This window comes from Meles meles, chromosome X, assembly GCF_922984935.1.
Source record: "Meles meles chromosome X, mMelMel3.1 paternal haplotype, whole genome shotgun sequence".
Taxonomy (NCBI): Eukaryota; Metazoa; Chordata; class Mammalia; order Carnivora; family Mustelidae; genus Meles; species Meles meles.
This window is the reverse complement of record NC_060087.1, coordinates 112,193,161-112,207,135: the sequence shown is the minus strand read 5'-3', so window position 1 is coordinate 112,207,135 and position 13,975 is coordinate 112,193,161. Positions and strand designations below refer to the sequence as shown.

The 13,975-nt window shown below is 38.3% G+C and overlaps 1 protein-coding gene across 14 annotated transcripts in view; it reads left to right on the top strand.

Annotated features, from left to right (window-relative positions):
- The window catches only part of ENOX2 (ecto-NOX disulfide-thiol exchanger 2), a 268,945-nt gene that overhangs the window by 202,073 nt on the left and 52,897 nt on the right, over positions 1-13,975 (top strand). For 13 of the 14 annotated variants that reach the window (XM_045996383.1, XM_045996393.1, XM_045996381.1 and 10 more), the window contains one exon: positions 3,122-3,256. The exons of the other annotated variant lie outside the window; for it this stretch is intronic. In XM_045996383.1, coding sequence (XP_045852339.1) covers positions 3,122-3,256 — 135 coding nt within the window. The remainder of the gene's footprint in view (positions 1-3,121; positions 3,257-13,975) is intronic. 14 annotated transcript variants of the gene reach the window in all.

Sequence of the window (13,975 nt, the reverse complement as noted above, 5' to 3'; positions counted from 1 at the left end):
ACAACATATGTGATCTTCAAAAGCCTCTCATCTATTTGGGGTGCCTAGGTGGCTCAGTGAGTTAAGCATCCGACTCTTGGTTTTGGTTCAGGTTGTGATCTCATGGGTCCTGGGATCCAGCCCCAAATCACGCTCCTGCTCAGTTGGGAGTCTGCTTAAAGATTCTCTCCCTCTCTACCCCTCCCCCACTCTCTCACGTGCACACACTCTCTCTAATATAAACAAATCTTTAAAAATAAACAAAATAAAATCCTCTCATCTATTAAATTGAGATATAAATAGTTCCTCCCGTAAAGTTGTTTTAAAAGTTAAATGAGAATAATGCATGCCAAGTGCTTTACCTAGCACATAGTGAGTGTTCAGTAATTATTGGTAGTAATGGATGAAGGTGGTGAGAGTAGTGATAATAGTAATAATCATTACCACCATCACTGGTCTCTTAAGTTAGATTGTAGAGCCTTTGAAGGCAGGGACTGTGTATTCTGTCTGCTTCTATCTATACTCTCTGATGTACCCCTAATTCCCAAAACATTTAGTTGGCTAATTTGATGTTGATTGTGTGTCCATTTCTATTCAATGCTACTCCCTCAAAGATATGAAATAATATCAAAAATATAATTTTTCATTTCTTATTGCTACTATGGAAGCCCTTGGATGATTTTTCTTGGTTTGCATGCATGAGTAATTTGGATGGAAGCTGCTGAAGTAATTGTAATGCAACTATACTATGGGAAGAATGAGAAGCATCCCAAGCTCTTGTGGTATATACAGTTGGGAAAAAAAAACAGAAAACTATAAAACTCTGATGAATGAAATCAAAGAACTGGGGTACCTGGGTGGCTCATTCGGTGAAGCCTCTGCTTCAGCTCAGGGCATGATCCCGGGGTCCCGGGATAAAGCCCCGCATTGGGCTCCCTGCTCAATGGGAAGCCTACTTCTCCCTCTCACACTCCCCTTGCTTGTGTTCCCTCTCTCACAGTCTCTTTCTCTCTCTCTGTCAAATAAATAAATCTTTAAAACAAAAACAACAAAAAAGATTTCAAAGATCAAAATAAATGGAAAGATATTTCATGTCCATTGATAGGAAGACACAGTACTGCCAAGATGTCAGTTCTTCTCAACTTGATTTAATGCGATCCCCATCAAAATCCAAACAAGTTATTCTGTGTATATCAACAAACTGATGCTAAAGTTTACATGGAGAGGCAAAAGGCCCAGAATACCCAGCAAGCAAAATATTGAAGAAGAACAAAGTTGGAAGGCTGATGCTACCCAACTTCAAGATTTACTATAAAGCTACACTGATCAAGCCAGTGTGGTATTGGTAAAATAATAGACAAGTAGGTCAGTGGAGTAGAATAGAGAACCCAGAAATAGACTCCACAAATAGAGTCAACTGATCTTTGGCAGAGGAGTAAATGCAATACAATGGAGCAAAGATGGTCTCTTCAACAAATGTGCAAGAACTGGAAATTCACATACAAAAAAAAAATCTAGACCCAGATTTCATACACATCACAAAAATTAACTCAAAATGGATCAGAGACCTAAATGAAATGTGCAATGCAAAACTATAAAACTCCTAGAAGATAACATGAGAGAAAACCTAAAGGACCTTGGATATGGTGATGGCTTTAAATACAACACAAAAGTCATGATCCATAAAAGAAATTATTGATAAGCTGAAGTTGATTAAAATTAAAATCTTCTGTTTTGCAAAAGACACTGTAAAGAGACTGAGAATACAAGCCACAGACTGGTAGAAAATATTTGCAAAATATGCATCTGATAAAGGAATATTATCTGAAATATACAAAGAACTCTTAAAACGCAGTAAGAAAACAACCCAATTTTAAAGCGTGTCAAAAAACTTTAATAGATACCTCATTAAAAAAGATACGCAGATGGCAAATAAGCATATGGAAAGATGCTCCACATTATGTAGCATCAGGAAAATGCAAAGTAAAGCAATAAATACCACTAGACAACTATTAGAGTGGCCAGAATCCAGAACACTGACAGCACTAAATACTGGTGATGATATGGAGCAACAGAAACTCTCATTTATTGCTGATGGGAATGCAAAATGGTACAGGCACTTTAGAAGACAGGTTGACAGTTTCTTATAAAACTAAACATGCTCTCACTGTACAGTTGTGCTGTTTGTGCTGTTTGACATTTACCCAAAGGTGGTGAAAACTTATGTCCACACAAAAATGTGCACATGGATGTTTATAGTAGTTTTATTCGTAATTGTCAAAACTTAGAAACAACTGCAATGTCCTTCAGTATATGAATGGATAAACTGTGGTGCATCCATATGATGGAATATTATCCAGGACTAAAAGGAAATGAGCTATCAGACCATGAAAAGACACAGAGGAACATTAAATGCATACTACTAAGTGAGAAAAGCCAATCTGAAAAGACTGTATGTTGTATGATTCAAACTATATGACATTATAGAAAAGGTGAAATTATGGAGATGGAATAAGACCAGTAATGGCCAGGGGTTGGGGGCAGGGAAGGATGAATAAGCAAGCACAGAGAATTTTTAGGGCAGTGAAAATATTCTGTATGATACCAGAATGGTGTATACATGTTATTATATATTTGTCCAAAACCATGGAATGTACAACACCCAGAGTGAACCCTAAAGTAAACTATGGCATTTGGGTGATATGACGCATCAGTGTAGACTCATCAGTTGTAAAAAAAATGGGCTTTTCTGGTGCAGAATGTTGATAATGAGGGACTGTGCATGTGTGGGGGCAAGAAGCACATGTGAAGTCTCTAACTTCTCCTTAATTTTGCTGTGAACCTAAAACTTCTCTAAAAAAATAAAGTCTTCATTAAAAAAACACAAGGGAAGGAAGGAACAGAGGGAGCAGAAAGAAAGAAACACACTAAAATGCCATCTGGTAAACTGCTTTCAAATTCTATGACTTACTGCCAATTCAAGCCGTATTATTTTAACCCTTGTAAAGAGCTGGCATTAAGGCTCTATCTACCATTTGTCCATCAGTCCATTTCTGTAAAGAGTTTGACAGTTTATGTTAAGCAAACTACATACTGAAACCTTAATACTTAACAAATTATTTTGCTTGTCATTTCTCTTTAGCTGATAATGGTAGAACTCTGAATGTGGATTCCACTGCAATGACACTACCTATGTCCAATCCAACTGCATGGGCCACAGCAATGAATAATCTTGGAATGGCACCACTGGGAATCGCTGGACAACCAATTTTACCTGGTATGCTATTTTTAATCACATCACAAGTGTTTCTTTTTATTGGCCATGTGGTAATAAATATAACAGTATGACACAACTTCTTTTGAAGTTGGCATTTACCAGATTCTGCCTAGAGTGTGCATTTTTTGTAATATGAGCTTTGTAGGCTTCGTGGCCAGAAGTTACTAGTATACTCCCTATTGCACTATGGGCAAGGTAGGAATATATCTGATGCAGGCCATGGTCATTAAATATTTAAATAGCTCATTGAAATAAAAGACAACAAGATTTGGCAAGGAATTACAAAGTTTTTTTAATTTTATAGATTTAGAGGAGACAAACATGGAGTGGAACTGAGAATTGACTTAGACATCTCAAAAATCACAGATTTGTAAAGTGGGGAAAAGGAGATGGTGGGGACCATCCCAAAGTTGTTCATATTGAATAACTGTTTCAGTTTTTTTAAACAAAGTAACCAGTAAGAGAATGGACATGGTGTACTAACGCCATCTCCACTAAAGATAAAATCAGAAGAAAAATGCCACAGCATCTGAAGCATTTGGTTTAAACACACACAAAAAAGTCTTCTGTGCTATCAGAACTATTAACTATTAAAATGGATCTGTGAAGACATTAGGAAATTGCCATCTCAGGAAGCCTTGGGTTCTTTTAAAATACCCTAAACATTAATCTCCCCAGGTTCATTTAATTGTGATCCTTCTTAAATGAATGACAGAACCAGGCTGATCAAGTACCTTGCTACTCAAAATATAATCTGCATAATCCAGGAGGTGTTAAGAAGCGCAGAATCTTCAACCCCAGCTCAGAGCTACTGAATCAGAAGCTGCATTTTAACATGATCCCCAGATTATTCACAAATACAGTAAAATTGAGAAATGGATCTAGAGTGATGCCACTTCATTGTGCCATTTGTTTACATAGTTAGTGACCCCCACTCCCCCCAAAATAATTTCACAATCCAGTTCAGATTTTGAATCCTTGTAAGTTACAATGGGAACATGGTAGGGTAGGCAATGATGCTTAATAATCTTAATAATAAATTAAGAAATGTGATTACATAGAAACTGGGAAACAAGCGTAAAAGTAGCCAAATATAAAGAAAAAAATATGTGAATGAGAAATGGGTGGAGAGCAAAGGAACTTGGATTTTATATATGTCAGCGGCAAAGAACTCTCCCATCAAACTATACTTCATGCTCTAGACTATAGTTGACTAGATTGCATCCTGCTCCGTTAGACCAGTCATGGTTGAAATGAGCAACCAGGATCCTTTGAGGACCGAATGATTGGACCATTGATCTCCTTGGGTTTTGAATGACTATTGGGGGCAATCTGGAATCAGCAGGTGCTATGACAGGAGCCAGTATTGCATAATAGTTAAGTGCTCAGACCCTGGAGTCAATCTGCCTGACTTCCAAGCCTGTTTCTTTCACTACTTTATTTTGAATAGTTAAATATCTTCTAGGAGACTCAGTTTCTTCATTCCTAAAATCAGACTAATAATACTTAACCCTTAGGGGTTTTGTGACAATTAATTGTGCTTAGAACGATGCCTGGCACGTAGTTAGTGCTCAAACATGTTGGCTATTATAATACTTTAAAATCATTGTTAATATATTTCTTATAGATATTTCTAAAGGGTGTAATAGGTCTTTAAATTTAGTTCTTCATTATTTCACTGTAATACAATTTAAAATATTATATATTATTTTATAGCTCCATATGGAATTGTCCTGAGTCACAATCTCTTATACTATAGAGTTTATGGAAATCTGAACTGTATGGATCTATGACCTAGGGAAAATGTTGAGTCCATATCTGCTCTGATGCCAAGGGGACTCTATGTGAGTTATAGCAGATAATTTGTAAATTACCACATCAAAACATAAACCTGTGCTCACACAGTAATCTTTGATACTTAGCCACCCATCTGTAATGTGGAGGGAGAAAAGCTTAGCATTGAGAGTAATAAAATCATCCAAACCATCATTATAGGCCCAAAGCTTATGCTGGAGATAATAACTGGCCTAAAAAACTGGGTAGGTTTTCTTAACAGTAACTCAGAGGGCTGTTCCTGCAGAGAGGGTACCTTGCTTCGTATTTAACAACATAGGCCTCAAAGACAGACTGCTTGGGTTTGGATCCTTGCTGTGCTGCTTGCTAGCTATATGACCTCTCTCCAGTTACTTGACCGGTCTGTACCTCAGTTCCCTCATCTCTAAAACGGGAATAACTATAGTATCTACTTCATAGGATTGCTGTGAAGATTAAATAATATACTTAGCTCAGTGTTTGGCCTATAATAAGTGCTCCATAAAGGTTCATTATTACTATTAGTAGTACTATATTCTCTCTAAGATAAAGAAAATACTAAAATACCTCCTTCAAATGGCTGCTAAGCTGCCACTTAAATTGAAAGCATTTGGGTGCTATGCAGCCACTGTCAGCTCCAATGAGTGTTCCTCACATCCACTTCCAACCAGACATTTGAAACGTCAAGAGTGATTTTAATTTCTACTTCTAGCCCCCTTTATCTATATCCTATTTTCTTAAGCACTATGAAGAAATAGATTCTCAGGGTCTCCTTCAGCTTTGTGATTCAGTGATCTTTTAGCTATGCTCTAGGGAAAGTTATTTGACTTTTTGGAAACCAGGTCTTAGAAATGCAGATTTTTTTTAAGATTTGTTCATTTATTTATTTGAGAAAGAGAGAGGTTGCACGCATGAGAGGGGGAAGGGACAGACAGAGGAGGAGAGAAGCAGACTCCCTGCTGAGCACAGAGCCCCACACCAGGCTCTATTCCACCACCCTGCCATGGTGACCTAAAGCCAAAACAAGAGTTGGATGCTGAACTGACTGAGCTACCCAGAAATATGGATACTTAGTTTAGTAGTGCCCTTCCTGTCTTAAAAATACATGGGACAGTAGTATTGGGCTGAGACATATTTTGTGAAGCTACCTGTAAAATTGCTTGAATTTTGGGTGAACTAATTTTTCTCCTCTCTGTATTATTTTAGGAAGTCAGTTTACACTGAGATTAGAACATGGAATCTGGTTCTGGATTGCCTACGTTCAAATAAATCTGTGTTCTACCATTAAGTAGCTGTGTAAACACTGGCAAGTTACCTAACATCTCCAGGCCTCAGTTTCTACATCTGTAAGACAAAGATAATAATAGCACCTATGTCATAGGGTTGTTGTGAAGATTAATGAGTAAATACGTTAAAGTCCTAGAATGATTCCTGGTTCACAGTAACCTCTCAGTGAACTTAACAATTGTTACTGTCTCAAGTTCACATCTGATATATGGCTCACAAAAAATTGAATTATGCCTCATTTGTATTCTTAGCAACAGTGAAGTGTAGTGAATGCAGAAACAAAATCTTCCCCAGAAGAGGTGCTGGATGATGGCGCCACTGACTGCTCCCTGTAAATCTGAGGGGGTGTCCATAGAAATGGAAGGTTGGCACCACACTCCAATGCTGCATACCCTTCTTTTTTCCCAGGTTTTGGGAAAGTGTCCCTGTTATCTTTATTATGTAACATTTTAACCAAATGGGCTAAAACATCCCCAATCCTCTCTCTGCCCCCTCAAGATTCCTTAAAATGGAAATGGCAGCCAGTGAGCCACATGGAACTGTTCCCTGAGGTCACCCACTAATGGTTCAGTAATTCAACAACTTTTCTGCCCCTTAGGTTTCCTACTGAGACAGCAGACCTTTTTTTGTGTGCTATCTCATCTGGCCTGTGACAACAGAAAAGGCTTTTGGCATTGATGAAAAACAAATGATACATAAGCTTTCTTGACTTGCCCAAGAGAGCTCAAATCCATACTGTCATGGAAGCTGAGTCTCTTGGACACATACTTGTCATCAGGGCAGTGGGGAGCAGAAACAGGCCATCTCTGGGGTTTGGTTTGGAGCTCCCTTTCATCTAACATGGTGTTTTGTACAGCTGCTGTTCAGTAAAGTTAATCCATAATGATGGCAGATTAGGAGGTTCCCTCTGACTGGCAGCTGTCTTTCTTGCAGGAGTATTTGTTTTTCCAAGCTGGTCAAATAAGACTCATGTTAGTTTTCACATGAAGAGAGGGACCAAAGAGAGTCAGACCTTCTGTTTAAGGAGCATTGTTCTGCCCATCATCGCAGATGAATCCAAGAATGAACCAATTATTGAATACTGTGTGTTGCTTCCTTTATTTCCCCCTCAATTAAAATATCCTTAGCATCCCAATGAAGAGCCCTTCCTCTCTCTCTGCCTGCCTCTCTCGTGATTTCTCTCTGTCAAATAAATAAATAAAATCTTAAAAAAAAAAAAATATCCTTAGCATCCAAATGTGGAGCCTATGAAGTCCCAAAGGAGAGAGTCTTTTATTATGGTGTCTCTGCTTTATTGACTTTGTCACCTCCATAATAGGAGATGTTGGAAAGTATGTACTTATGGATCTTATTCCCAGAGCAAGACACTGCCCATCCATGGGCATTGTACTTTTTAAGAAGACAGTTCTCAGGATGCCTGGGTAGCTCAGTCAGTTAAGCATCTGCTTTTGGCTTAGGTTGTTATCAAGGGTCCTGGAATCAAGCCCTCCATCAGGCTCCCTGCTTCTCCCTCTCTCTCTGCACCCCCACTCATACTTTCTCCCCTCTCAAATAAAAATCTTAAAAAAAAAGGAAGAAGAAGAAGACAGTTCTCACTGAACCCGGAAGGCCAACTCTGATGGGAACAGAAAGAAGGAACGAGGATGTGTGACACATGACAGACCACTGCTCTACAAGCTCTCCAAGGAGAGCCAGACTTGTGGTTCCATTATTTTTAATATCTTCCACAAAAAGAATATGCCTTCAGTGGCAGATAAGGTTGAAATCCTGAGAAAGGAGAGCACTATTCATCTGCATGGTGGACACTTCACTGAAAGCCAATGATATGTAAAACACTATAACGAACAGAATTAGTGCCTCCATAAAATAAGCTTAAAGCCTACCCAGTGATCATGCTCTCAAGACTCCCCATGGAAACTATTACAAAAAGTGGCCAAGTGAGATCATTTGCACATTCATTCATACAAGAAATATTTACTGAGGTCTGCTATATGTGAGGTACTGTGAGAAGCCCTGGGGATAAAACAATGAACAAAAAAGACAAGATTCCTGCCCTCATACTGGCCTCAGTACTTTTAGAACCCCCATATTTTCTCTCTAATACATCTCATGTTTGAGATACCTCTTGGATGACAAATCAGAGGCTTCCTATCCATTTTGTTCATTTGTGCTTTTATTCACCCATCCATTCATTAAAAGTATATTGAGCTAGGGTCAGGGGGATCCAAAATGGGCATGGCTCAATCCTTGCCTTCAAGTTCAAAGTCCAGTAGCAGAGGCAGCAAAGTCAGTATCACGACACTACAATGTAACAAGTGTCTACATAGAAACATATAGAAAAGTACTGTTTTAGCCAGGATAGGATGAGGGGTAGTGATAGGTAGGTGATCATGATCTAGGAACATTCACAGAAGTAATATTTTAGTTCAGTATCCAGGGATATATAGGAAGGTGGCAGGAGGGAACAAAAGAGCTAAGAATGGTCCAGGAAGAGGAAATGATGCATCAATGACTGGAAAGTATGTAAGAGTGTATGGTACAGGGATAATGATTAAATATTGAGTGGAATTACATCACCCGATTCCATAAAGACTTTGAGGCAGCTTATAAGTAAAGTTATAATAAAAAAATAAGTAAAATAAACCAGCATCTAGGAAAATATAAATGAGTATCAGAGGTGAAGACCAGGTGGGGAGGTTAATTAGAATTCAGATGTGTAGGTTACAGGATCCTACCCAATGTGTAAAGGTGAGCCATGCAGTGACCAGATAACCAAAACAAAAAGGGAAACCTGATCAATTACATAATTTGCATTTTCCATGAGGAGAAAATATTCCAAACCTCAGAGAAGTCAAACTTTTCATAGCCCTTCACAATTTTGTGTGTATTGGATATTTTTGTTCTGAACGAATCTTTTCATAGGGAGCTTCATATATAGGAATGGAGACTAAGTGTGGTAGCTGAGTGATTTCTGAAGCCCAAGCATGGGTGTGTAGCCCAGGACTAGTCAATTACTTTCCCTAGTTTGTTGCAAAATGTAAGAACTAAAAACACAATGATTTTTACATAAAGCTAAATTTGCACAATTGAAAGCACTGTTCTTTATTCTGAGATTATAGAATTTCTGTATTTTTGGTTTTAAAATATTCTGTCTTTTATGAACTGTGCAAATGGTACACTGGCTAGTTTCTGCTATTTTTCTCCATACCTTCTCTTGGAAAATTTAGAGGGTGATAATTAAATGTATACATGTATGTAATTTTATTTTATTCCTCTCTAAAATCTTGAAATCTGGGAACCATAGATGTAGTGTGAAATGTCCTCACTAATGCCCCTCTAAAGGTATTCACAGCATCCCATGATGAGAGTCAAAGTCATGATCCTGAATCTGTCAAATGTTCTAACAAGGCAAGAACACAATATAAATAAATAGGAAGGAATAGGTGGAAGATTGGTTAGAAAAAGTAGATATTTGCACAAATTTATACTAAAGAAATAAAGCTTCATTAGTAGAAATTTGAAATCAAAGTTGAGACTTACTAGGGTGAGTCTTTGTGAACTAAAATTATAACATATAACCCACCCAAGCCTAGTTTGCTACCTTATTTGCCATTGTACGTAAACTAGGCCCTGCTTCAACTTTCTGGCTGGCCTGAAGCAAGGGTTTAGATGATCTTCTGCAGAAGCAGGCAAATAGTGGTAGAATTTGAAAGTCATTATGCAAAAATTTGGAGACTTGTGCCCTATTTCCAAGAGGACTAGTGATAACTGCAGGATCATCTCACATTGCAGCCAGCCTGTCCTTAGAAATATGTATTCTCTCTTCACCTCAGTGTGCAAATGATGGCTTGAAAAGTCTTTTTGAGGATTTGCATGAAGAGGAGGCAGTCAAGACTGTAATGGGTTAAAATTTCTTAATACCCAGGCATAATTCTTAATTTTCCAGTGAATTTTGTGGGAACTCTAAAGAAAAAGCAATAATGTCCCGGAAATGTATACCTGAATTGGAATCATAATTCTATGTGAAATACCTTAATATATTTAGATCCCATTTGGAGCACTTATTTTAGCCTCATCTATGGCTGCATTACAGTGGTTTTACTGTGAGTGCAAACTACCTCCTGGTGCTTAAAGAGTCTGGAACATCTAACAGAATAGAAGTACCTTTATGGGCAGGGCAGCCCTTGAATGGGGAGAAGTCACTAAGTTCAGCAGAGCATTCTGAGGGTATGAAGGGGCTCCCAGGTAGCCAGAACCAGGCCCGGTTCTAAAAAGGTAAGAGCAACAGTAAATGTGTCATCTCCTACCTTTGCCCACCTCCACTTCATACACTGCTACAGTTTCACCTTCTCCTGTGGGTCGAAGTTGAGACAATGGATTTAAAACAGAAGCTTCTAAGTTACCTAATTATTGTGGCAGTACCTATATCAAACATCTCAACAGGAAGTTCTAGGTATAGAAATAAGCAACCGGATGATAGCCTTTTGGACATAAATATTTGAAGGCGTGCTACAGGTTGAGTAGTTAGAAACAGAGTTTAATCTGACAAGGAGTATCTTTTTCTTCCTGTGGATTCATGGACTTTGTGGGAAGAAATATAGAGTAATGGTTGAGAGTACGGTTAGTAAAAGCCACCTACTAAATGGCCTTACAGTGTTAACTCTGAGCCTCAATTTCCTTATCTGTAAAATAGTAATATATTGCCCATTCCTTAGAATTACAAGGATTAAATGAGATGATATGTATAAAATCAAATCATAACCTAGAAATTAATGTACACTGAATTAATGAATAGTAGTATTATGGACACCATCCCTCTTCCCCTGCCATAGAAATGGAGTTTGCATTTTATAGAAAGAACACCACCGTGAACCATCCTGCCAGAAAATATCAAGGACTGAACCATGAAATTGGCATGTGTGGTATCTTTGTCAAGCATCAAAAATGGTCAACTTCTAAGGTTCCTAGTGTTTTGTAGACATCTGTAGTCTTAGTCCACCTAGTGGAGTGTTAGTCCCCTGACATTGTTTCAACTGGCCCTTCCACATAGCAACAGTACAGTGACAACAGTTTCTCAAGATAGTGGCTCTGGAGCCTCGGAAGGTCACAAAGCACCTTTAAATAACCTAAGAAAAATCATGATCAGTCTAGTTTGGGTGCTTAGTGTACTATTTCCACTCATTGAAAATAGCCAACTCTATTGACTAATCACATCCCATTCCCTAGCCATACTGCATACTTTATATATCTATTGCTGTATGACAAACTACTTTATAACTTAGTAGCTTAAAAAACAATAATTTTCTTCTATTTTATGAGTTTCTGGGAGAAGAATTTGGGCAGGACTCATATGGGCAATTCTTCTGTGCCATATGGTATCAACTGGGATGTCTCAGCTATGGTAGGCTAGTCTGGAGGTTCCAAGACAACTTTATTCATATGCATGGCACCTTGGCAGGGACAGATAAAAACACTGAGCTCAGCTGGATCCCTCTCCTTCCATTTACTCTAGGGCCCTCTCCACATGTCTCTCTACAACCGTACTCCGGCATATTACACAGTCTCTTGAAGTTCCAATAGCAGGTGTTCCCAGAAACAAAAAATGGAAATGGTATCTCTCTTAAGGCCTGAGCCTGAAAATAGACACAAGACTTCTTCTGTCAAAGTAGTCTGGAGCCCATCCAGATTCAAATGGAGGTGGGCAACATAGACCTCACCTCTTAATGAGAGGAGTCTCAAAGAATTTGTATCCACCTTTAATCTGTCACACTGGGACAAAAAAATAATTGTATGGAAGCACTTTGTTGCTCATCTTCCATGTTTTGAATCATACCTGTTTCACCTTTCACCTATAATTGAGTTAATTCATTAAAACAATTGTCATACTATACTGAGAGGCAGTGTAGTGGTTAGGAGCATTTATAGTTAGACCAGCCTAGATTTGAATCCTAGTTCTGCTTCTTACTGGCTTGTAATCTTGGGCAAGTAACTAAATACTCTGAGCCCCAATTTCTGTATAAAATGAAGGATAATAACAGTAGCTAGTTCACAGGTTTGCTGGAATGTGATTTTATAAAATTCTTAGCACAGTGCCTAGCACATTGTAAGCACCCAACAGTTTGGGTGTTGATAATCGGTGATACAGCATTGTAACTGTGTGAATGTTTCTAAACTAGACTATGAGGCCGAGGATTTTACCTTACTCATTCCCTCAATCCCAACACCTGGTAACAGGGCCTGGCATCAAACTATTGAATGGGTGGACATATGGATGACTGGGTGGCAGCACAGAAATGGTATGTGCCTCCAGTGTAACTCCCTGGCTCAAATGCGTAAGGAGAACAGGATGATTTTACTTCCAGATAATTGCTCTAAGGTTGAATGTGCCCAAGTTGCTAGGGAGCGGGAATGTTTAAAGCTACAACGAAGTATTACTTGAAATCTTATAGTAGAGCTGCAACGCAGAGGAGCAAGCTGGCCCAACTAACACCGCATTCATAGCATCTCTAGTACACTGAGAGTTGGGGAAGTTCATGAATCAGAAGAGGGAATACAAACCAATGCCTTATGACAGTTCAGGCATGGCAATGCCAGGAGTCAGAAGGCTGTAGGGAAAAGGTGCTAGAAGAAGAGATATAAAAGCAAAACAGGGTGTTTATTGTGGGAAGGACTTTGGAAGAATACCTTGGCCTTTTCCATAATCCTTATAAGATGATTTCAAATCTCCTCCAAAAATTTGAATTCCTAACATAAATGTTAATACTATGCACTTGTTAGTGTACTTGTCAGAGCCAGGCTGGGGGCCTTGATGAGGGAGATAGTTTCTCTTGATGTTATATTCCCAATGTGTTTCAAATGGTTAGACTTCTTTGATTTTTCAGGTTCTGCAATACTTGTTTAAGTCCGATGTTTTCAAATGGTTATTTTCTTGGTTGGCATTGGAAATTCACATCAACTTTGGTGCTTAATGGTTGAAGATAAACAAAAGAATAATCAATGTGTTAGGAGTCTTTGAAATGTCTTGTGCAACCTGCCCTCTAGCAAGCCCTGCTAGGCAATGTAGCCTATGGAACTCTTGGCGAATTGAACACAAGAAAGAAAGGGAGTTTATCTATTCTCACTTTAGCCATATGTCATGAATACATTTGCTTTTAAATGAATTTCATAAAATATTAATGTAATCATACCAAACAGAGTGGTGAGTACATCAGTCAGGAGTTATATTTATCCTGTGTATTTGTTTTTTGTTTGTCTCCATTTATTAGTAGACAGTACATGGAGACAGGCATTTCTTTCTCAGCCAAAGCGGCAGAACTTGTTTAATGAACTGATGTTTCTGTAATCTGTGCTAAGGTAGAGTTGTGAGTGACAGAGCTATATGAATAACAATGAGGAGGCAGGAAGAACAATAAAAAAGAAGACAAACATTTCAGTTGGAGGGGAAAAATAGATGGAATTGTTTAGTTGGCACACAATCTAATCTGATCTTTTCCTACTGAAAATTAACAGTTTGTAAATGGGTGAGATAATGTTAACAATTTTTCCAAAATCATATACACAAGGAATCAAATTTTCCAAAGACATAAGTGGCATTTTTAAACACAGTGCTCCTATTCTATG